Source organism: Pezoporus occidentalis, unplaced genomic scaffold, assembly GCF_034315485.1.
Source record: "Pezoporus occidentalis ecotype Australia unplaced genomic scaffold, CSIRO_AGI_Poc_V1 ctg117, whole genome shotgun sequence".
Lineage (NCBI taxonomy): Eukaryota > Metazoa > Chordata > Aves > Psittaciformes > Psittacidae > Pezoporus > Pezoporus occidentalis.
The window spans coordinates 270,112-296,704 of record NW_026912961.1 but is presented as its reverse complement, the minus strand read 5'-3'; the positions used below and the strand labels follow the sequence as shown (position 1 = coordinate 296,704).

General features: G+C 37.0%; 1 protein-coding gene across 2 annotated transcripts in view; it reads right to left on the bottom strand.

The window, feature by feature from the left end:
- The window catches only part of FANCC (FA complementation group C), a 94,843-nt gene that overhangs the window by 62,540 nt on the left and 5,710 nt on the right, over positions 1-26,593 (bottom strand). Inside the window, exons 1-4 of one of the 2 annotated variants that reach the window (XM_062640096.1) lie at positions 12,900-13,040; positions 9,963-10,136; positions 8,290-8,374; positions 3,083-3,177 (exon numbers count right to left, since the gene is read on the bottom strand). In XM_062640096.1, the coding sequence (XP_062496080.1) occupies positions 3,083-3,177; positions 8,290-8,374; positions 9,963-10,127 (345 nt within the window). In that variant the 5' untranslated portion in view covers positions 10,128-10,136; positions 12,900-13,040. Of the gene's footprint in view, positions 1-3,082; positions 3,178-8,289; positions 8,375-9,962; positions 10,137-12,899; positions 13,041-26,593 lie in introns of those variants that run through there. The other variant, XM_062640101.1, reaches the window with a different exon arrangement.

Here is a 26,593-nt window from a genome sequence, read left to right as displayed (position 1 = left end):
AGTTGCAGAGCCAAATGACAAGGCTACTGTGGAGGTCATTCCCACAGAAGCTGAACAGCAGTTCTTATATATAAACCCCTTTTTGATGGCATCTGCATCAGTGTGTATGGACACAAAACAGAGCCCTATTCTGTGTGGTCAAGGATGGCTTTCCATCCATACCCTGTAGGAAGTACCTTAGATAATCTATCATTTCTTTTCAAGTACAGGAAAGTTTTCCGTAATAGTAAAAACCTTTTAAGTAGCATTCAGATTTCAGAGCTTATTTAGAATTAATTTCTGGATTTCAATATTCTTTCCATCACGTAGCCATAAAACTGCCTTCCTCTCAGCCCCCAATAATTTATTTCATCTATGTATTTTAGACTTTCAGACATTTTTTCCATAGTATACCACAATGTACTTGGCATCTTCTACACCAGGAATATCCCCACTGTAAAGAGCTCCCGTTGTTACAAACAAGGCTAAGGTGAGATCAGACCACTACAGAAGCTGGTCATCCAGTCAATATAAACCAGCTGACGCAAACCTCAAATTAGGACTCTGATAGCCAAGGTATCTTGATCTCTTTCTGTGACAATCTTCTGAGACACATATCATAGAATCATAGAATAGTTAGGGTTGGAAAGAGCCTCAAGATCATCTAGTTTCAACCCCCCTGCCATGGGGAGGGATGTCTCATACTAGACCATGTCACCCGAGGCTCTGTCCAACCTGGCTTTGAACGCTGCCAGGGATGGAGCATTTACAAGTTCTCTTGGCAACCTCTGCCAGTGCCTCACCACCCTCACACTAAAAAACTTCTTCACTAAATCTAACATGAATTTCCACTGTTTCAGTTTAAACCTATTGGCCTTGTTCTATCACTACAGTTCCTGACGAGGAGTCCCTCCCCACATACTTGTTGGCCCCCTTCATATACTGCAATGCTGCTGTGAGGTCTCCATGCAGCCTTCTCTTCTGCAGGCTGAACAGCCCCAACTTTCTCAGCCTGTCTTCACATGGAAAATTAAGAAGAAACAATATTAAGTGTGCCCTGGATGGGTCAACAGACTGACTGGATGTTTTGGGCATTTTTAGATATAAGTCATTATCACACATGGCAAAAGAAAAACTTCAAGGGTAGCCAAATATTTAACTTAGCTTTTCGGCGCAAACAAGCATGATAACTCTTATAATATCATTAAATTTCAATGCTGATTGTAAAAAAAAAAGGAGATAAACCCATTTTTTTCAAAAAGCCGTATGAAGACAGGCTGAGAAAGTTGGGGCTGTTCAGCCTGGAGAAGAGAAAGCTGCGTGGAGACCTCATAGCAGCCTTCCAGTATCTGAAGGGGGCCTATAGGGATGCTGAGGAGGGACTCTTCATTAGGGACTGTAGTGACAGGACAAGGGGTAACAGGTTAAAACTAAAACAGGAGAAGTTTAGACTGGATATAAGGAAGAAGTTCTTTACTGTAAGGGTGGTGAGGCACTGGAATGGGCTGCCCAGGGAAGTTGTGAATGCTCCATCCCTGGTGGCATTCAAGGCCAGGTTGGACAGAGCCTTGGGTGACATGGTTTAGTGTGAGGTGTCCCTGCTCATGGCAGGGGGGTTGGAACTTGATGATCTTAAGGTCCTTTCCAACCCTAACCATTCTATGATTCTACAATGCACACTGGACAGTAAGAATCCAAGAATAAATTCTAATGATTATAAAAACAATTTATTAATAACCTTTCTTTTAATTTCAACTTTTGTACCCTGGTGCTGTGCATTTTTTATTCTCCCTTACCTACCCTTTCTTTTTTTTTTTTTTTAAATTGTAAGTTTCCCAAGAGTTTTTTCTTTCCCTCCAATTAAAATACAAAAGTATTGCATTTCATATCATATTGAGCTACACTCACATTAGCCAACTAGGGACATGCTGAATGATAAAAATCGGTAGCAAAACACGTTGGTGTTTTGAACTCCTCAATGTCCTCTTCCCTATAACTTTTAGGTTAACTCTTGACCCATCAAGTCACAATGACTACTAAGATTGATTCAAAAACACAGAGTAGGCAGAAAAAATCCTGCAGGACTACAGTGAGGCTTGACTCAAATACTTACATGTTAGTCCCAGACTACGACCCTTTCAGGTGGCAGTGCTAACAAAGGCAGTAGCCCCAACTATCAAGTAAGAAATTAACTACTTAAAGAAGCCTACAAGTATTTTCAGTTTCAGCAGACATGCACATAAATAATGATCAGGCTGCTGTATTACCACTGGTTGTAAGGACTGTAAGATACAAATGAAAGCACCAAATACTAGCAAGTCCATTAATATCTATAAGCATATTTTGACATGGACCAATGGAGAGTGCAGGGATGTAAAATCAACAATCCTCAAACTGCTATTCAGCAATGTAAAGCACTAAGTATCAATGTGCTGCAAGTTATTTACATGCTGATGTGCTTTGCTAGTTCAGTGTGGAAATACATAAAATGTGAACAGATGTACCACACAAAACCTTAAATTTGGGATTAAAATTAAGGATTCATTATTCCTTAAGCCACTAAATATAAATCCACAGACAAGCACTAAGCCTCCCCTCTCTGACTGCTTTGATGAAAGTTTGGATAGAATTATTTTCTTCATAGGCAGGAGATTAAACAAAAGCAAGAAAGAATTAAATTAAAGAGCAAATGTAAGCTGTTTTCAAAACAAGCTATGGCATTACTCCAGGTTATTTATTTTGTCCTAAATAAAAGGGGTTTGAGTTTGTTTTTTCAATGATACTTGCTTCCCTTCTGATTTGTGCTTGCTGCTCATTCATCAGTTATCTTAGTAGTGAGCTATTATATGAGTTATGTGAATATCTTGGTGCATCTACCAGGCTAAAAGTCATCAAAACTACCCATTTTAAAATGCCACATCTTTTTAATATTTAATATAAAAGATTAATGTTATAATTAGAGTGCTATATACATCAACACAATATGTATGCAAGTTGTGTTTGGAGCAGTTTCTTAAATGACAGTGTCTCTATGCTATAGATGCAGCACCTTTAAATAACCAACTTAATTTAAAGCAGTCCTGGGAAGGATTCATTCACTTACGCGTATCCAGCTGTTGGCCTTCAATTCCACAAGGTTCTGTGGTTCACTGCTGTATAGACAACATAAGCACCACATCAGAGTCTTCTGGCTTTCATCTGCAGGAAAATAAGCAAATAAGGATACATTTGGGGGGAGAAAAAAAAGGAAAAAAAAAAAGAAAGAAAAGAAAGAAAAATCAAAACACAGAGAAAAGTACACACAACAATCCCTACCCATCTGCAAAACAAAAGCCCTAAGTATCAGTTTCAATTCACATTTAACGTTATTCATACACAGCTTTTGTGTAATCATCTCCTTCAACAGAAGTTCAAAATCTATAAAATAGATACATGCATGACCTATTGATGAATTTATATAATAATTTCAAGCAATTTCATAATCAATACATTTCAATTCAGTATCAAAATAATATAATAACAATAATCAACAGTAGTAAAATAGTTATTACACTGTGTCCAAAGCTTGCACAATCAAAGAATGCTCACTTCTGAAAACATTATGAGTTCACTCATAACAAGAATTTAAAACATCAAGTTTTCTGCAAAAATATATTAGGATTTTCCATGCTTCAGGAAAATCACATTTCTACAGGCAGAATAATAGCTAAATGCTGATGGGAAAAAAAAATCCTATTTTGATTTTCTATTCAGGATGAGATCAGGTTTTAGTTAATTCTAAGACACTGCTGGAAATGAGCTGCCTCCTCTCACATACTGCTATGCCTCCTCTCAGATACTGTTATAGAGGAGCTGATTATTTGGAATAAGCACCTTAAGAGCCATTCAATTCATCATTATTTCCCACAATTTTGTTTTCAATAGGTTTATTTGTTTGGGTGGGGACTTTTGTTTGTGGTTTTTTTGTTTGTTGTTTTTTGGGGGTTTATTTTTAACATTCTTTGGCAGACACCCAGAATAAAACTTCATTATTATTGTTCATTATTGTAATAAAAATTATGAAAACTGGATATAGTATTGTAGCTCTCTATAAAATTCACCTAGTAAGCAATATTATTCTTGTTAAAAATAACACAAATTAGTAATATCATATGAGTTTTAAAAATTATATTAGGAGACTATTTGATTATCAAACTCAGCAAGTTTTCTTTTGTTTTCTGTGTATTTGTTATCCAGGATGTAATAAATAGCATTATTTAGAAGTGCTTTGTTGGCAAAGCCTGAAGAAAAAATAAAAGTTCCATTAAGTAATGCTTGTATTTTCACCAGATCAGAGAAGCTAATATTGATTTAAACCAGTATTCCTCAATAAATGTCCAGCAAGCCTGTAGGCCATTACTGGCCTCCCACTGAGTAACATCTCTGCACAGAAATGATTACTCAAACATATAGATTTAACTGACTACAGTTTGGGGTATTCTGCCATTGTGTGTTTAGGGATTATTTTTTTTTTTTAATACGGATTTTTACAAGGCTAACAATTTCCTAGGTTGGTCAAGACTGGAGTTAAAGGAGGTATCTTGCATACAACTCAGCAGAAATTGAAAGTGCCTGTACACTTTGACTGGAATTATGTCCAACTAGCATTCAGATATCAGCACTAAGAGACAACTCCATCTCCTTCAAAAAGTGTTTCACCTTAAAATTCTGATATGAAATTATATGGAAAGAAAAATAAACAAATACTGGTTTATTTGTTTAAATGACTAAATGATAGCCATTTGCTTCTTAGAAAATTAAGATTTTAAACATTATTTGTTACCAGTAGTAAAATATTATCTGTTTATACAGTCTGGCATTAAAGATCATTTCCAATTACATTAATTACGTTTAAAAAAACCCAAAACTGTACCAAAAAAGCAAGGAGAAAAGAAAAACAATCAAGTCCAAATCGCTTATCCTAAATAATGTATATACATAGTTCAAGTGTTCCTTCTTTTGACTATTCATACTATACGTCTACAGTATGACATTAAGTAATTTTATTTAAGTTACAGTTACTTTTTTGACTATAACCAAAACTGAAGCCTCCCATAGGTCTATGAAACCTATGGGTCTAGGAAAAGGGACCTACAATCGTCTTGCTGAAGAATCCAATGACACTCTGAGGGATGCTCTCAGGTTCACCATTTTTCTTTTCACAACTGCTTTAAACTGGTGATGAAAGATGGGAAGATCAAGAATAAGGAGGGACAGATCTTAAAATAACTATGGCAACTGCAAAAGATAATCATATCAAAAGACCAAACACAGCCACAGAAAACCTGCTGGTGGCTTTTTTCCTCCTGTGCTTCTATTAACTCTGATTCCCACTGAAAACCCATCGTCAATATATGCACTGAAAACCACTACCAGAATATAAATTAAGGCATTTGATCTTAGGATGGTATGAAAGGACACTCACTACTAAAACACCCAATCAGTACATCAAGAGGAAAAAATTAGTAACTAAAAGGTGAAAATTGCATCTCATAAAAGGCCATCGGCTGTCTTCTTGACTTCTTGAGTAGGTTAATATTGTAACTCCAACTAAATGAATGAAAACTTTCCATGGGACAACAAAAAAAAAAAAAAGAGAGGAAAAATTAAAAAAAAAGGCATAACACAGTCAGTTTATAAATACTCTCTCATGAACAGGGCCAGATGCTAGGAACTAATCAGAAAACCCTAATCTTACAGCCAGAAATACTCTTTTTAGAGCTTGTTGTAAAGTTTTATTTAAATATACCAGATAATGTTGATTAGCTACATTTCTTCTTGATTAGATACATTTCTGTGAAATGAATGCATACATAAGCATGCATGCTCACACACATATAGTGACATACAGAGCCACCAAGAAATTCCCCAGCATTTATAGTATTAGTTTGGGATTCAAGACATTTGGGATCAAAACTCAAACCAGGAGGGTCCTACTGAGAAGATAATCCCCCAGGCCACAGAAAAAAAATATTAGAATTCCTTACCAAGACTGAATTCCTTATGTATCTCTTGTGGCTTAGGACCACAAGTGCAGCCATGAGATTTTCTTCAGTTGTGCTTCCTTCACGTTAGCATTCTAAATAATGCCCACTTGGTCACCTCCTGCTCAGGAGTGTTTATGAGGAGATTATTTTCCCTTGGAGACCACGCTTCCTGCACTGAGTGGTCAGCCATGTCAGCTTCCAGCATCAACAGACATTCATCTAGGATGATAGGTATTGTGGTTTGGCCATGATGCAGAAGTATAATGTTTTTCCTTCTCCATTTATTAGTATGAAAGCCTGAATTGAACAAAATTAGTTCCTTCTACTGCAAGGGTGGCCTGGTCTCACACACATAGCTGAATGAGCTATTTATCCAAATGAGAAATTACACAAAACCCACTTGAGACTCAGCATCTGCTGCAGCCAGCACTATCTTAAAGAGTGTCTTCAGAACTAGTGCCAAACAAAATCAAAATCTGCTGAATCCAAAATGCCAGTAGTCCAAAGATTGCTCAAGTGGCTCTAAAAAGAGGAAATGGTGGGAATGTAGAAGCAGACATCTTCAGGACTACTGATGTCAGAAAATCTACTTGACTCATCTTCAAGCATTGAAGTGAAGGATTCAAACTTGAGCAAGGGAAGTTTGCTGATTCAGCTTGCTTGTAACTTTGAGACCAAAAAAAACCTATAGTAAAAATTCATTCTCTTGCAATCTTCAGAAGTAATGATCAATTTGCAAAAAAAGTACTTTTTCTTGTTTTAGAAAATGCTCAGGTACCCAAAGAAGAGGAATGAAGTAGAGGAAACCAAAAGCGTATTGCTGGGACTGTTGTGAAAAGGAGTCAAAAGAAGAAACACATGGCTTTCAACTGTGAGGAAAAATATAGATGATACTTTCTAGACCAGAACACATTGTCAGCTCAGAAAAACTGATGGTCTAAAGACTCGTATACTCCAAACAAAATCTTAGAAGAAAAGCATATGTGTAATTGTAAACATTAACTATTACCGACATTCTGAAAAACTAGAACTATGATCAAAAAAGGGAGCCTCTCCATCGTAAAAATAAGTCTACAAAGTACAAAAAAGGCTTTTCTCAAAAGGTGCCAAAAAAGCACGTATTTGCTGCTCTGCAAAAGTGATTTGTATTTAAATCAATGGTTCCTTCCCAAATTTTCCTTTCAGAGGGGAAGTGCTGACATAACACACACCTACCATGTGTTTTGCAGACAAGTTCATTCTGCTTGTGCTTGGAGCTGACTAGAAGACAAAGCCGAACCAGAAGATGTATGCTGTACTTGACTTAATAAGCCCTTCTAGGTGAACCAAAAATTGTTCTTTCCTGTATTTCCCCAAAAGCGGTCATAAAGCACAAGAGACAAAATGTGACTTTTGGGGGTTTTCTTTGTAGCTGTAGTAGTAGCAGAAAGCTGGCAAAAGATTATTTTTAGTGACTCACAGAGAAGCTCAGAATTAGTTTTCTGCTTAAAGGTAGATCACAAGTCATTTATCAACATATCAACATCTCACTTCCCGAAAAATGTACTGGAGCTGCTGGTGACGTACACAAGTAGTGTCTCCTTCCTCCCAACAGTTTTTCTGTCCCCAGTTTATTTTATCATGTTTATTCTCACGTGCAGTTACATACACTACCAGTAAGAGGCTTTTAGTTTTTCATACACTTTTTTCCCATGTCACCACTTCACCGCTTTGGTTTTGATTCTACGTGCATTTTCACTAGTTCACAAGACGAAGAAAACACACATTCAGAATAAACTCAATAAATCCAAACACACCCCTAAGTTAGTAGAACTCCATACCAATGCAAAAACAAACCAAGTATCAGAAAAAATAATTCTTTTATATTAGTATATATAATAAAATATTCTGATGTGTAACTGCAAGAAATTTCTTTCAAAAGTAATCTGGAACACTTGATTTTATGCATATTGAGTACCTAACAAAAATGTAATTAATATGTCAAAAAAATAAGAAAAACATAAATCATGATGCACAGAAACACTCACTGGGTTTAAAATCTACTGCTTCCAAGTAAAGATTCTCTAACTAATCAATTAAATTAATTAGCTCCCAAAGTAAATTTAAGATTTCACAATGCCACATATTTTAAATAATTTGGCTAATCTTTTAATCTCCAAAATTCACTTCAGTAAAAAAGATTGTTCTGCTTTTGTGGAAAAGTCAAAGTATGTAACAAGTCATATTTTCCTAATTCCTGTAAAGTTTACGGAACCGATGCAGAAATATCATTACATGTTCTTACCATAACCTATAACAGAAGGATTCCAACAGAGCCTTCCTAAAAGCTGGCCAATTAAAGGGAACTGCTGGATTGCTACAATTGCATCCTGTTAAAACAAAAAAACAAACAAAAAGATAATAAATACACTGAACATCAAAAGTAGGTTAGGAGAACTTAATGATACAGATTGTTGTAAATTACAATCACAATGGTTTTGCTGTGTAATGTTCTGGAAGCAGAACACCTGCAGATATGTAATAAAAGCAGAACTTCCTGAAATTTGCTATAATGTCATAAGTCAAATAAATTAAATCTTAAGTAGGTAATTTCCTCACCTAATATTTAATTATGCTAGAAAATCTCATTTGCCTCACATCCAGCAATCAGAAAACAGTATTAGTAAGCAACATTTCATGGTAATAAAAGCACAACTGAACTATATCTGTGTTCATCCTCACTGCTTTATATACTGCCTCACAGTTTCTGAAGAAATTAACAGCTACTATGGATGAAACTAAGTGTCTTTCTGTTACTTTTGCTTGTTTTCTTTAACTTACGTAATGACTAACCAGCCAGTAACAAACTGCCATTTAACTTTTAACCAAATAGAAACCAGCTTCACTATGAAAGTAGTAGACAATGTATTTTATATACAATCCTCTGCAATCAGTCTTATTTTTCCATTTTTGCAGCTTTACTATCTAATAAATGAAGGCTTTTAAAAATGGTGCTGTTCTGAGATAACATGCAAGTAGCAGGAACGATAACCATCTCCTGCTGCTGCAATAAATTCCTTATATTTGTCTCACATTTGGGGCTAGCCCTAGACTTTCTGGGGCCATATTCACAAGGTCCATTTCAGGCTAAGCCTCCGATTACTTGAAGTAGCAACTTTTTTTTTTTTCTTTTACCTCCCTCTTAAGAAAAAGACATATAAAAAAGCAGGAAGAAACACCACTCCCCAAAAAAACTTTATTTAAAAGTTAAATTCAGTTCAGAAAATTATAATAACTCTGCAGTCTTCAGATAAAAAGAATATTTAAAAATAAATACTTCCATAAGAAGTCATCTTTATGCCATAATACATTATTTCTTAAAATAATTATACTGAAAAAGCCATTATCAGAAAAACATAAACACAACTAAACATATAAAAAACTAAATTTGTTTTTTAAAAAGCACTCACTAGAGTGCAGACAATAATTAAACTGCTAAACAGAACAGTCAGTAGCATATGCCAAAGATCTGACCATTCTGCTAGAATTCACTATGTGTGCCACAACACTGGGGTTAACATGTCAACAGACTCTCTAAGATTTAAAGGATCAGTTACAGTTTTGCATGTTAAGGCCTTTAAATAATCTAATTTATGACCTGACAACCAGAATCAACTTCTTGTTTATTTTTAAAGGGCTCTTTAAAGAGGCTAGAGCATTGGCTAGGAAATCTCACGTGACAACAACCAATCAAGAAGAAAAAGCGCCTTTCACAATAAATCAGGGCAACAGGAAGCACACTCCTGTTTCCATTACCTGTGACTGTTGCCCCAATTTGCCTCTCTGATCCAGCAATACGTTAGGTCAACAACACAAACCTCTTTGCTACTGTTAGCTTCTGGTTTTGTCAAAACACGGTGCAGATTGTTTCTGAGGGTGTCTTCAAGACAGGTCACTCTTCCTTTTAGAGTCACTTACCATATGTTTCAAAGTTTCATAAATCTCATGTAGGAACTTCTGGAGCTGGGGCAGATGAAGGCACACATCCTTCTGGGATTCCAGCGTGGTGGCTTGACCCCATTCAACAGCTTTATCCAACCAATATTCAAAGTTCAGTTTGGTCACTGGAGTGTCCTCGGCCATCCCACAATCCTAAAAAAAAGACTGTAACTCTGCATCAGGCAGTCCTGACACTGAAAACGGGAGGAAGGATTTCTGCTAACATTTTTTGCGTTCACATGTGAAAGGGAGGTATGACGGGTGTCTGTGTTTACATCTCATAAGGGTGACAATTTTCTTTGTAGTAGTAAGAGGGTAAAATAATAACCCCATTGTGACAAAGTAGCAAAGGGGTCACAGTAATAAGTAAATTACCTGAGAAAGTACCACCCAGCTGTGTCTCAGGCTTTTATTACCTGAATTTGTCGTCACCAGTATTTCACTCAAAGCATATTAGAATAATGTAAGTGTGCATTTATTTAGCATGCTTTGCATGATATAAAACTGAAAATGTCCAATTTCAGGTAAATGAAAGAATTAAAATAAGGCACAACCAAAACAAAGGGAGTCAGGGGACCTTTGCTAGTAATTTCTACATTTGTAATTGATCATTAGTTTTAAGTACAAAAAGAGTATTCTCCTTCAAGAAACCTATATCTAGTATTTCAGCTCTTTTTTAATTTGTATTATTATGCAAAGGAGAAGAAAAAAATATGACCACATGCAGTTTTTCATATAACTCAGTTCTGAATAAAAGCTGTACCATATATAATCTATACCCAATGGCACACTTTGCTGTTAAAACTTTGAGAGATGAGCGTTATTGCCAAGCCAGAATATTAAATTCTGGACAAACTGCAAGAGTAAAATACAAAAAAAAAAAAAAAACAAAACCCAAACCCAACACCCACAACACATTTTTCTTCTGCTTTGCCATTACATTTTTCGTTGGCAGAAGGACAGAAAATAGCACACCAGGCACTACAGCCTCCTTTAAATCTCTCTGAAAGAAGCACCTCATAGACTGAAAGAGCAAACAAACTCTTGCAGCCATTCACTCTTCTTTCTGTCAAGACTTTAAAGACAACTGTCAATTAACACAAATGTGGTGGCAGTATTTAGAAATGAACTGTTGCCCACTTGAAGACAATTCAGACACTCATAGATGCCACAGAAATCAATGAATATTTATCTTTGTAAGCTACAGACCAAAAAAAAACAAAACTGAACCTCAGCAGCAGGCCTGTAAATCAAGCTATCTTTATACAGCTAACCTTTACAATCACATCACTTACATAGCATGCTAATCTGAGCCAGATAAAAATCTAAAGATTGTTAATAAACTTGTTTAATTTCTACAAGTAATAAATAAATATATTCCACATAATGAATCACAGCCATTATTTGGCTTTGGATCCTGTCTAGGAAAAAAAAAAAAGAAAAAAGGAAGTAAGCAAGTAAAGGTAAAGCTGTTGGCTTGCCAGAGTTCAATGCATATTTGTACTAAATGTGTTCAAAGTAGTGTAAGCAAAGCCACTGCTTTTGTTCTCTATTACACTCCTCTTTCTACCTGCAACTACTGCTGTCAGCAGAACTCTTAATGGAGTGCCAAGATCTTGTTGGTCTTCTGTGAGGAGGCCACAAGACTTCATCGCCATAGCTTCCTGAAGGGACATAGGCACTAATGCAGCAATTAGCCATCAAACACTCTTATCATCACAGGAGCATGATGAAGAACAAATTAAAACCAGGATCTGAATTTACATTATTTATTAAAATATGTAATGAGCCTGTTTGATGTTCCCAGGCAAGACTGATCCTCCCAAATAACTGAAAAACAAGCACCCTAACAAAATGGCTCCAAAAAGTTTAAGGGGAAAAAAAAAAAAGAGTGGGAAAGAGGGAGAACCACAAGCACTCCAGCATTCTGGGGCCAGTCACATGAACTGATTAGGTATCAACAGAGAATCTCAGGTAAGGAAGTCAAGGACCTTGTCTCCTATACCAAGTACCTACCTGTAAGCTAGTATTACAGTATGCAGAATGGCACAGCCACCACCAGGTAAGGCTGTCTTTTTCCATATGTCTGAAATTCCAGCTCCACAAGAAAGGTACTTTGCCTCCCTTCTTAATTACAGCTTGTAGTGGTTTGTACCCAGCCGGTAACTGAGCAGCACGCAGCCACCAGCTCACCACCCTTCTTTCCCCCTCCCTGGGTGGAAGAGAACTGATAAAACCCACAGGTTGAGGTAAGAACAGTTTATATACTGGGCATGATGTGCTGTGGTATGGAATACCCCTTTAGCTAGTTTGGGTCAGGTGTCCTGTCTCTGCTTTCTCCTGGCTAATTGTGCCCCTCCTTATTGGCAGAGCATGAGAGACTGAAAAGCCCTTGCTCAGGATAAGAGCTACTGAGCAACAACGAAAACACCAGTGTCTTATCAGCATTGTTCTCAGATTAAAGCCAAAACACAGCATGGCACCAGCTACTGGGAAGAAAAATAACTCTGTCCTGCTGAACTCAGGACGCAATGAAATAAACTGGATTGCTGATTCAGAGAGAGTCCTTAGCAACTCCTTAGCTGGTCCAGAGCCTTTGCCTTGCAGAAAAACTGTCAAAAGATTCATATACATTATTTTTTAACTACAAACAAACAAAGTCAAAAGGAAGGACATCAGCACAAATAGTAGGATGAAGGAAATCTTTAAAGGTATAGATATTCTATATGCTGCTAGCTGCAAATGTTCATTTATTGCAGTTTCTGATTGTTAATTCCCTTAAAATACCTGTTCTGAGTATCTTGGATATGAGCAAAGTAGTGTTCCACCAACAGACTTGTTCTAGTCACATAAACCTGGTTTTCCTTCACCAAGAAACAAAGTAGTTCTGTGTGCAGTGCTATTTAAAATCCTCACCTGAAATGCATTACATTTTCCACAGTTGTCTTGTTGTATGAAAGCCTAAGCAAATAACTTGCACTAAAAAAAAACTATACACTCTAGAGCTCAGAGGCCATCTTCAGAAGGATCAATCCTAAACTTGCTCCTTTCCCATCATTTGCTGCTGAAACAAAACCAGAGTTCTGTTTCTAAAGCAGTTTAGAAATTCTAGCTGCTGTCAAATGCTCATTCATGGATAAGTTTACAGGCAAAAATGGAGGAATCAATTCTATGTCCCATTTCTAAAGTGGATTAAGGGACAAATAAATGTACGTTTCTGTGCAATCAATTTTCTGAAAATGCTCAAAATATACTAATATCAGAAATAAGGAGCAAGTGATCCTTATGACTAAGAGAACAGGAAATCTGCAGTGCATATCTGTAATATACTCCTACATATACACTGAAAAAAAAAAGGAACTAAATCATGAAGAGTTACATGAAACAAGAATTTTTGTCTGCACTCTTTTTTTTGAGGAGGAGAAATGGTTGAGCACTTCTGTGAAGCTTTATGTAACTATTCTCGCCAATTCAATGGTAGTAGCAGAAGCCCTTACAGCAACTATTAAGAACTGAACGTAGTTTTCAGAAAATTATCATCACAAAGAAAATTCTTTAAGTGCTAAAAATATTGTTATTATCTGTTTTGGGATACAATCAATTCACATTCTTAGAAAACTTATCCTGAGATCTACACAAGAGTATAAAGTAACATTTACATTTCCAAGAATTGCTGCATTGTTCATACAGCCCATTGGCCTTGTTTAGCATTTTAGTATGTGCTTTGATTCATCCTTGACCAGTACATTAATATGCTCTAATATTTTGCTGCATCACATTACCTATGCCATACTAAGACAAAACCAGAAAAAAAGAATTATGCCAAGCACCTGTTCTATTTTGCAACAGCATAACTTTCAAGCTGAACTTACATGTTTGCTTTCTTGAGAAGCCTCTAATGAAAGTTAGTATTTAACTATAGCATCTAATCCTGAAAAGAGCAATTTTATTAATATTGTTTAGTCTTGTCTTCATCTCAACATTACTGAAGAGCACCCAGTAAAAATATTGAATGTATTAAAAAGAAAATATAACACACCAAACCTGACATACAGATTTCATCTCAAAAACTGTCACAGAATATATAGCTTATTAACAAGAGAAATATAAAACTATTAATTAAACGTAATTTAAACATCCAGACCCCAGTAAGGTACAAAACATGTTAAAAGACCTACAGAAATTACAGATAACAAAAACTTGATAAATAACTTGCTTGTCATACTGTCAAGTATATTCCTGAATTATTCTTCTGGCTCGTTTCCACTCTCTTCAATTAGCTGGGACTCCTTTTACTTCAGCTGCCAAAAATCAAAACCTCCTTCTTAACTTATGACTATTTACTCCACAACACTGAGAAATGCAGAAGTTGGATTTACTGTGAATTGCCTTAAAATATCTTTCACTTCTAGGAAGAAGGGGATGAAACAATCAAGTCCTCCGTTCTCAAAATCTCCAGTCAAACCCTCCTGGTCTTGCACTTTCAAGCCCAGGGAACCCTGCACAGCTCAGGCATGAGTGTACTTGCTGCATCTTTCACAAGCTGAAGGCAACATTTCTAACAATGGATTAGTTTTATTCTATCAAGTGAGCTACCTGGATTAGTGTCTGAAATGTAACACGTTAGTTACTTTTGTTACCAGATCCTGAGGCAACGCCCTACAGGATACCAGGGTATTCAACAGAGCTCCTGCTAGAGCTGCGGCTACACCCTCTTGAAGACGCACACATGCAAGTACCACACCGTCACAGTCTTCCACGTTAGGTAGGACATGTCTGATATACTACTGTTCCTCTGTGACAGTGAACTATTTCCATGGGTGGAATACACACCAACAAAGTTTTTTGAAACTCTGCACAACTCTTACCTACAGTCTGAAAATGAAGCATTTGTGCATTCAGCATGTTGATTAGTACAATAACAGAATCCCTTTTTTTTCTTTTTCCTCTAGAACTGTAGAAATATTTTTAAATTAAATCATAAAAACAGGAAAAAAGAAAGAAAAAGGCAACTTCCTCACTATTACGAATTCTGAAACTTGGGACTCAGATATAATAAAAAGGGAATATGTCAAAACATACCTCCTCAGAAAGAATTTCTGTCAATCATAGAAAATTCAGTAACAAATGTTCATAGCTTTCAATGTCCCCCACATCTGGCTTTAATAGACTGCCAAAAATTACTATTAAACTTTTATTACTTAGTTTGACTTTAATCTTGTAAATTCAGCTCTTATTTTTAAATAAATAAAATCATTTCAAGTAGAAGGAACTTTGAGACACCATTAAGGTACAATATTGCCTTATGTCACAGCATTGCAAATGAATGTGACAAAAACTTGCATTCAAGGCATAAAGTTCTCATTTGTGTACTTCTTGAACCAGTAATAAGTTGCTACACACTCCAAACAAACACTTTACTTTCCATTACTCCATCTCTCTTTCAAATCTTGCCCATCAGCAACCACAGCTTGCAAGGAAAAAACAAAACAAGAAAACAGTTAAAATACTAATATGACATCAGGGTCCAAAGGCCCCAAGCAGAACAGGTCACCATTGAGCTAACACAACACATAAGCATACATTCCAAATTCCAAATTATTTTTAGGGTTGTTAACACTTACAAAAGCAGTAGAACAGTCTTTTTGTGCACCTTTATTACTCTAACATATTAGGAGACTAAGAATTAGGAGACTAGATATTAGGTAAGCACTTGAGTATATTTTATAAACAAAAGTATATCTGATGATTTTGACTCCTTAATCACTCTTAACTTGATTATGATAGATCATGGTTGATACACTAATAGAGCAGAAGACTATTAACTACTTAGACTATTAACTGTTAGACTATTAACTGTTTCTATGTTTCAAAGACAACGATAATCGTATCACAAAGTTACTATCTAATGGATGATATTTTGGGGTTATGTCAAAATAAAAAAAAAGTAGCTGTTATCCAGAACATAGATACTATTTTCTCATTTATTCTTTCTCTACCTCAAATGTCTATTATGTTCTTTCACCTTGTTCCCACAACTGAAACATACAATATGCCACAAGCATATTTTTCATCTTTACCTTGACAGCTCTGATTTTACTTGCCAAGACCAAAACTGTAATGCAAAATAAATTAGGCAGCAAGATGAAAGGTGATTTATTTCCTATTTTAAAGAAAACCCAGCACTAGCCCCCAAAAATAAATTTGGAGAAAAGTGAATAATATTTTAGAAACTGCAGAAAGGCCCAAGAGCAGCAAATCCTAGGAAAAATTAAAAATATTTATTATTTATTAATGTCATCTTGTTTTTCAGACTGTTACTTGCTGAGAAATTAGCTTTACAGGGTAGTTTATGGGTTGGCATTGAGTCTAATTAGCATTCACTGGCAGTCCAGCAGTCAAGAATAATCTAGAGAAAATTTCCACCTTGATTCTGTGCTCACATCCAGTGTTGACTTTTTATTAATTTTTCAGTTAGAAGCAAGTTTTCCTAATCCTCTTTGTGCCTACATCCACAGTTATTTTACAGAAAGATCAAACCACTCATAGAAAACTTCCTGTCTACATGCAGACTTTCCAAATTAAAACAAATTGCATGCAAATATATCTTCTTCTGGAAGTAAAACTAAAGAACAAAGATTTGCCAAAAGAAAGGAACCAACACTGGCTTAGCAAAATGCAAAATCTGGTAAACTAAACAGCTGTCAAGCAGATAATTCAATCCTTATAATTCAACACTTAGATCAACAATTCTCAACAAAGATGATTTAACTCATCTGTTTTACTCCTCTGTATTTGTTTCCTCTATTTACCCTGATAATTAGTATTTTAACAGTTGTCAGATCTGTCTTCTGAATTACATTATCAGATCTCACTGTAAAAAGAGCCCAATTTTAATCTTTAAGGGACTGTGGTCACTAAGAGAACTACTTATGCGGACAACAGGTGCATTAAATCTCTAGCACAGGTTCAATCTGTGTAAAATTGCAAACAGCAAAATGATGTTTCCAGTTGCGCTCTGCTGCCCTGAAGAACTGGAGAAGAATCAATGCCCTGAGGAAGCATGCATTGCCAGGATTCACAAAAGATGTCCCCTCCTAGAACACTCTGAAAACATTACATCTCCCTCTCTCTCCCAAAAGGACTATATGATCATAAAAAAGCCTTCTTTTTCCTATTCATCAGGCCATAAGCTCCATGACCAAAAAAATACTATTTATTAGACTTCCCTGATAACAATAACCATTTCACACACACAAAAAAAAAATTAAAACTTTCTGGTTCTAATGGCAGACTTGTCTTGCAGCAGCAGAACGTTCCTCTGACTTTCCCATTTCAAGAGGCTAAGAATAAAACCCTCTTTAAGGGGAAAGAAAAAAATATTATCTCAGCACATCCATCTACTCTTATCTTTTGCCCAAGGGAACAGTGAAAGATGTGAAATAAGGCATTGTGGAGAGATATCACTGAATTTTACAGATGTTATTTTTTACCTTTCCTTAATGAATCTTATTAGGACAACGAGGCAATTAATTATCACTTCCATATATAAAAGATGGAATTACCATCCCACAGAATGTATTACCAGGTTTTTAAGCACAAACTGAATACAAAGTCTGATCAAAAGCCACTGGAAGCTGCTCATGCAGGAAAGGTGCCAACCAAGATACTAAGACCCAAACATCACCAGTATTTTAAATTTTTAAGTTAAATTTAAGCTGAGAGAAACCGACAATGAAGTAAAGCCTCTTTGTTATCTCTGAGAGAAAGCTCTACGCAATTCGACAAATTAACAAACTACATGACATCATTATTTAAAAGAATTTCAATGTCAGGACTATCCAGATCAAAATCCAGCAAGGCCCACATAAAGCTGTCCATACCATTAGGCAAAATATGTACAAAATTGAAATTTGTTTCAAGGCAATAAAGGAAATCCCAGATTTGACCGGTGCACACTGATGTTAAACAGATCAACATGGCCTTCCAAAACAAAAGCCACACTTGAAAAAAACAGAGGGCTTCCCGCTCAGCCTTTAACTCCTTGCTTCTTCTTCCACATCTGAACTGTTTATCCCCCATCAGTACACAGGGATCTACCACAAAAAGGTGACAACAGTATATCACAAAATACAGGAGAATCTAGAAATTACATACTAGGCATGGTGAACAGAAGCACAAACAAGTACACACCTTCACAGTTTTCTTGAAACGGGGGCAGGGGGATGGTGGTGAAGCATATCTCCCTTTCAATTTATTTCTGCAGTAAGGCAAAAACTTAAATATTTTGTCTGGCATAAGCTAAATAGCAAACCTTCCAAGATTACTTTGGTAAAAGGTCACTGTAATGTGGCAATCTCTCATAAGTGCTAGAGGGATAAAGATGTTTTGGGATAGCTCAACTGCAGATAAATGTTAAAGTATTCTTGGATTTAGTTTGCTGGACAGAGACTTTTCACTCAGCCCAGTTCATTTCCAGCTGACTTCTGTGACAACAGCTGCAATAAAGGCCACACAAAGAGAAATGCAACTAAGAAGGCAACGGTAACAAAGGATAAATGCAATTCTGCAGAGCCATTAGGTCTGATTCAGCCTCCGAACTACAGGAGGCAAAACTGCTTCTGCAGAACATCTTGTAACAAAAAAAAAACAGGAGTAACTTATCTTTACATCACTTTGCAAAAAAGGCAGTCATTGCTAACAGCAGTTTAGCTTCACTATGGCTAGTAACATCACATATCAGTTGTGCATGGGCCTCCAGTATCAGTACTCTAAACACTACATAATTACACGTTCTTTTACAGGTTACAAGAAAAGGAATGAAATCCTGATTCTGTTTACTTCAGTGGCAAAATTTTCATTCATCTCAGTGGAGCCTGTATTTCGCATAGTGCATTCAAAACACTGAAAAACTTATCCACGTAAGAGCTCACCAAGTCACTACACCAGAAAAGTTAGACCTTTTAGCAATAATGGAAAACTTTTATTAGATGTAATTTATTGTTTGTACCCCTTCTCCTATCCCCAATTTGACAGCTAATACATCTTGACTATGTAGTTTTCATTACCAGTATCTTGACTATGAAGTTTTCATTACCATCTTCTGGCAAATATTATGTTCTCACTTTGCTGCATATAAGCCAATGAATGAAGTATAACTGCTCAGGCAGAGAGTAATTTTTGTAGAAAATACAAACTGTACTTCTCAGTTAAACTTTTCCATACGGCTACCACTATTTCCTCTAGCTTAAATCCACTATGAGACATTTTGACTGTAACTTCAGATGCCTAAAAGGTTTTGTTCAACCTCTTCTCTACTGAACACCACTTCAGGAAAAACCTGGTCTGGGGATGCTAACTGACAGCAGGCTCAATGCATGTCAGCCACGTGCCCCGGCAGCCAGGAGGGCAAACCGCATCCTGGGGTGCATCAAACACAGCATCACCAGCTGGTCAAAAGAGGTGATTAACTGCTGCACTCAAGTGTTGGTGCAGCCTCACCTTGAGCACTCTGTGCAGTGCTGGTCCCCACAGTCTAAGTAGGATGTGAAGGTCCTTGACTGCATCCAGAGGGAAGCAGCAAAGCTAGTGACAGAGGTGGAGCTGTGTTCTGTGAGGAACGGCCGAGGGCTCTGAGTTTACCTAGGCTGGAGAGAAGGAGGCTGAAGGGCGACCTCATGGCTCTCTGCAGCTTCCTAAGGAGGGGACATGGAGAAGGAGCTGCTGATCTCTTCTCCCTGGATTCAGTGATAGGACATGAAACAGTGGTTCAAAGCTGCTGAATCTCCCTGGATTCCGTGACAGGACATGAAACAGTGGTTCAAAGCTGCACCGGGGAGGTTCAGAAGGCACACTAGGAAGCATTTCTTTACCAAAAGCGTAGTCAAACATCAGAACAGACTTCCTAGAGAAGTGGTCAATGCCCCGAGCCTCTCGGTATCAGTGGATAATGCCTTTAATACCATGCTTTAACTTGGTCCGCCCTAAACTGGTCAGGCAGTTGGTCTCAATAATCATTGAGGTCCCTTTCAACCAAATAGCCCTCGTCTAGTCTAGTCTGTTATGTTCATAAACCAAACCAATCATCCAAGCTTCCCTTATCATTGAGCCTTTTCCACAATTAGCTTGTATCTATATAGCGTTTGAATGGAATACAGAAAAAATTATTTCCTTAAAATTGAGTTCCTCTGAAAAAAACTTACAGGATTAATTCAAAGTTTTACCTATATGACCTATAGATTAAAGGACATTCTGCAAATGGGGAGGATGGTCTGAAAATATTCACATTTGTTTCACCATTAAAAAAAAAAAAAAAAGAAAGAAAAAAGGTGGGGGGCAGGGCTTGAGAGATTGGGTGGGCAGCAAGAGACACCATCTATTTAGACATAGAGAAGTATGACTAGCTGTTCTTTCTTCAATTAAATTCAACTTATCACTAAAGGGCCTCATATTTCTGACAACTGTGCTTCTGAAAGGGCCATGCAACTTTCTCAAATTCAGGCTTTACCCCTGACTTACACAGATATAAGAAAAGACACATGACCCAAACTCATTATCACAAGTATTCAAACATCAGTTAAAAAAGCGCCTACAGTATTGATATCCAGTATACAATATCAATTGTATACAGTACATAGAGTTGTCTTGTTTATACTAAGTGAACTCCTTTTCTCCAAACATCTCTAATATTTACTGTAGTGATGAAGCACATACCTTTCACTGAAATTCTTCATTTATACAAAGTTAAAGCATTTCTACATATGCATAAGGAAACTGAAGCGCAAACAGAAAATGACTTGTCCAAAGTCACTGAGGAAACAAATGACAGAAGGAGATAAAAGACAGAAATCTCCTAGGTTCTAGCACATTAGACACCACTGCTTCTCAAGGACTTCCTCAAAGATAATCTATTATTCAACCTAGGCTCCTCAAGCATGACGCAATTGTTTATGCAACAGTAAAGGGCAATATTCCACAAAAAAAAAAAAAAACTAAAACAAACAAACAAACAAACAAAAAAAAAAACAAAAAACAAAACAACCACACAAAGTATTTGCTTTCCTGTTTTTATTATATGTACTTACTTCCATAGGAACTCCAGTGACAGCATAATACACCTAAGTAAAAATTACACATATTCATCCTAACATCAGTTGAAGCTACTGAAAGTCTGTGAAAAGCATTCACATAGTCCACGTACAATGAAGGCAAGTTTGCAAACGAAAGAATGCATTTCTCTTTGGCATGAAAAAAAGCAACAAAACAAAATCAAAGCAAAATAAAAATCAACCACCAAGCAAACACAACAATCAACCTTACCAAAGAGTTTCCTACTTCTCTCACCTCCCTCCCTGACCACTCACACCTCAGAATAAAACCTTCTGAATAAAGATGTAGTTATGGCACTAAGTACACCTGACAGAAAAGGAAAAATGCATTCTTCTTCAGAATAAAAATAACCTCATGACATCCACATCAACATCTACATCTTTTTGTTATACATTATTTTAACACACTACCTTGTCCCTGGAGTCCATTGACAAGGTTTCATGCTATTCACAGGCATTAAATCAGGCTATTCATTCTTTGCAAACAAGAAGAGATATGTTTCCTCATAAACATCTAGAGCAGAGACTTTCAGTGATTCAGTCAGTCAGACTCATACTGCAGCAATTAGCTATGTGGGCATTTAGACTGGAGACAAGGCACTGATAATCAAAGCCATGAGGCATTTGTTTGGGAAGCTCTCAGTTATTCCTGGATATTCTATGGGCATGGGCTTTTTAATGTGCAAGTAGTGGATCCTGTGACTTGCAAGTAAGATTTCTGTCACTTCTGTTCATGAAAAACTCACAGTTTAGTAATACCACCCTCATCATTAAATTAAAGCTATATAGTTCTGGTATTCTATGGGAAGGGAGTTCCTTATGAATTTGGGTCATTTAATGATAGATGAGAACTTTAAATGTACAACACAGAAGTATTAGCTAGTGGTATGTCTCTTAGTCTCCTCTCCTTGGACACTCATATATGTCAATTTAGTTGTACATTATGATACTTTATTACAGTCACTGTTTGGAATATTTAAATACTGGCACATAGTTAATCAAGATTCATAAAATAAACATGTTCAGTGAATCTGCTAGTAGGCAGGAAGGACAGCCTTGCAATTTGGCTCCAGTAAACACGAGACTGACTCTGATTCTCACTTCTGACACATTTCACACGATACGAAAGAAGTAACTAAAGTTTCCAGGGCCTGTTCTACTTCACCTCTACAGAAGACTCATTGCTACTGCTCTAATTTTAAAGTTTAGTAGTACACTGTATTTTTTTTTTATCAAACTAAAATACATGTCTGACAACATCAGATTTGCTCCATTTGCTAGTAAAAAGTATTTATTCCTCTCAAAGATTTACGAAATTCTTTCTGCTGCTATAGTGTCACGGACTTTATTTCACCACAGTACCGTAACTGCTGCTATGCACATCACATCTGAGCAAGTCACCAGTCTTTAAATTGTGTCCGATGATACCTGTATAATTCATTACTAGTAAGCTTATGAAAATAAACCTCATAGCATTCCTTGCCTACAGAATTTCTAATAAAAGTTAAAAATGCACACAGAAGTGCTACATCAGAACCCCATAACTATATGCAAGGCTGACAGTTAAAAAGAATAACAGCAGAAACCTCTTGCGAACACCTTAAATCTGCCGAGTCCATCCTTTACCATTACATACAGTAAAAGCACTCTTGAAAAGGTGTTAAATAACCTGTAACTAAAAATTCCCAAATTCAAAAGATTTAAATTAATAGAGTTGTCTTTATGATTTATTATTATGTTTAATTAATTATTAATAGGAATGGAGTATTTTTGTATTAGGGATATAGCATTCAGCTCCAAATCATCTCACAACATTTATCCTAGCCACCTAAAATCATATTATTTCTATAGTAAAATGCATTACTAAGTTTTACTAATTTTAAATACTTTTGCAATTATCTGCAGAGTTAGTGGCCCACAGCAAGGAGAAAATATTTAACATGTTCTACATTCCTGTAACTTAGAAAGTAGATTAACTATGTGGTCCTAAAGTGGTTTCAGAAGTTTTCAGAGAATTATCATTGTCTTCATTTTAGCAATGCTAATATTAATTTCAGTAATTTATAACATTAACCAGACAGTTCAGTTGGTTACCTTCTTAGTGAAAGGTAAATTGTTTAATTCAAGATTTGACTTGATTTTTGAGAGCTGTTGTACTATTTATACATGCAAAAAGATCTGGTATACTTTTGTGCCTTTTTAGATGGGTTGGCATAAAATACACTGTATTAAAAAAAAAAACATAAATCAAAGACTGAAAATTTTTATTTGTGATTAATGTCATACAATATATTTACTTTCCTGTAAACGTGAGAATTGATTCAATGTGTATCAAAGGACTCTTAACATTTTCTGTATTACTGTTGCAGGGAAAACTTGTTTGACCCATCCTTCACCCTTTACAGGATCCTTCACCCCTTTTGAAAGACATCTTTGTCAAAACCAGCACCTTCACAATTGGAAGTCGTATACTGAAATGTATGGCTTAGGGAAAAAGAAAGAAAAGCAGTTCTGGTTTAAAAGTACACTGAGTGCACAAGGCTACTCCATTAACAGGAGAACAGCTCTGTCTAGTACCATAAAATAGGCACCCTTTGTTGCTTTAACTCCCTATAACACCATCCTTAAAACCCCAGCTCCCACTGGTATTCCTCATTACACTTTCACCCATGATACTCTGTATTAGCCTGTGGTTAATTTCACCATCCAGTAGACCCAGATGCAAGTGCTGAGTGAGGACCACTGACAAACAAAACATGGAACAAATTGTTTGCAAACCTTTATCCTGCTTTCGAACTTAAAATTGACTAACAAGCTCAATTCTTTAGTAGCCAAAGACATGGGGATGCGGAATCATACAGATTTCATTTCCCCAGGAAACTAAGACAAAAAGCAGGTAAATGATTATAAAAACTTGATCAACGCCTACAAGAGAAAAGTTAACCTTCAGGATCGGTTCGTGACTCATACTATCCCACTGCCAAGTTCTCTAAAGGCAAGTCTCCACCAAGGGGCAAATACATCCTCGTTTGTATTCTCTTTACAAACCAACCACTAGAGAACCACTATGAACGTCCAGCAAGCCTGCTTCTTCCCAAGAGATGGCAGTAGTGAACAAACATCCACATAGAGCCGGGGAGCGAGGCTGTAACACAGAGGAAACACGGCCGACGAGTAAGAGGGCTCTTTCCAGCAACGCCAAAACTACAGACTCGAGACTTTCACCGACTTGTCAGTAGCTCACAATACACCTTGATAAATATATCAATTTCTGCTACAAATATCACGTGATGATGAATTCTTACAACACGATTTTTGAACCTTGAGCAATGGCAAGATGAACACAAAACCACAGCAAATAATCCACACAATTCAGAAAAAGAAAACTGGAATGTTGCTTGGTTTAATGGCCACAGACAAGAAAGCTTTCATTTTACAAAAAAAAAAGATTCACAAAAGTTTGAACTGGGAGGGAGAAGCTCCAGATCCTTAAAATTACACACTGGAAAAAAAAAAAATTAAAATCCCAAATTAATCTCGAAGATTTTTCAGCGACCCATCACTAGAATGTTATGCCCCATAAATTTTGTATAAAGAATTCTTCACTGTGATAGAAAAGCAACAACTACCACATTTTTAGACATTCTTCGATATGTGGTGACTTGGAAAATTTTGGAGAAGTGGAAAGAAATGCTTTAATTACCAACATTCTTAAACAAAAACCAGGAATAAAAATGGCAGCTTCTCCCAATACTTTTAAGGCATTGGTCTTCCCCAACCTCTACTGCAAATAAAAAAGGCCAGCATACTGACAGTATTCTGTGAAAGCATACTGTACTGGAGCTCCTCCACTGGAGCAGATGTCTGCAAATGCGAGACTGCACAGTGCAAAAGTCAGTACATCTCATAAATCAGCAACAAACCTGTACACTTCTCACTACATCCCTCTGTGAACCATTTAGGAAGTTATCCATGTATTGTAGTTGCACTGTTGTAGTTGTACATGTGCCACAGAATGACATTTTACCACTCAGTTCCCACTAGAACAAAGGGGAACATCAAGATGCAGGCAGCAATGTTTAAGTCCTTCTCTTTTCAAAAGTTTTCAGTACCAGACAATACTGGCCAAGTACTGGGACGTGCATGCAGCCCCAAGCGCACTCCTTCATCACAAGGCATTCCTACCTTTGACAACTCACATCCTAAACAGCATTCACGGAGTAACAGAATGGTTTGGTTTGTAATGGGACTTTGAACATCACCTAGTCCCAATCCCCCTTCCCCCCCACAGCAAAACCACTCTCACTAAACCTTGTTTGAGGAAATACAACACAACTACTTCCCCCGTTAAGGCAAGAAGAGGCACAGCGGCACCAAGGCGTGAAACACCAAGGGACAACCCTGTTAGTAATGGGTAAAATTATATGTCAAATAATCATATGAAATAAAGGAGATAATTATATTCGAAAAATCTGTTAATCAGTGGAAGGATTTTTATATATTAGAAAAGTTAAGAACTAGTTGAAATTTTGCCATTGTGAATCTTAGTTACTCTACAACTAAACATTGCAATGGTAACCACAGTAATAAAATTAACATAGCCATAAAAGGGAAAGGGTATATGGGTGGATTTAGGGGAGTATTGTAAAACTCTACCGAAGCAGAACTCACGAACATATCAGGAGTAGTCAAGTGAAAATAAGAGAATGCTGGCGTCCACATAATGGTTGGGACATCTCCAAGGAACAGAAAGGTGAACAGGACAAGCTGAGGAAGACTCCTTACTTCATCAGGACTACCACCAGAAGGGGGCTGCGCTAGCGCAGAAGAGGCTGATGTCGTAATAGACTGATGTGGCAATCCTTGATGCGTATGTATTAGTCAATGATGTAATCTGTGTTGAATATGTATTAGCTACAAAATTCTTAGTGTATAAATTGCGAGTGCGATGTGACAGGGTTGAAGCCAGATTTGGGCACGTGCCCCTGGTTTCCCAGCACTGCAATAAAGCACCTCATATAACCATCCCAGTGGTTATGTGTATATCTCCATGCTAACATTTTGGCGACCCAGATGGGACCTCGCAGGCACTGCTGAGGCGGATCGCGTCTTGATCCTGCTCCAGCCGGCACCGAGAGCTTCCTGGGGAGCCATCAACCGCAACCGACCTCCGCTGCTCACGACGGGCCTCTGACACGGTAAGAAGGTGCTTTCCTAATTTGGTTACGGTACCGATTCTTGATAACGTATGCTGTACTGACTTCTGATAAAGCCTGCCTGTTAGATGTGGCGAAAGCTGCATTCGGTTTGGTGAAGTCTGGTCTGGTGAAGCCTGCCTGTTAGACGCGGCGAAAGCTGCGCTTGGTTGGGCAGGGAGCTCCCGGGGTAAGCCTAGGCGCCGTCCATTAGACAGTGATGAAAGTCCTGCGGGTTCGGCAAAAATTTGGTTTGGTATTGGTTTTACGCTGCAGGAACAGCGTGGGTAAAAGTGCTGTAATATAA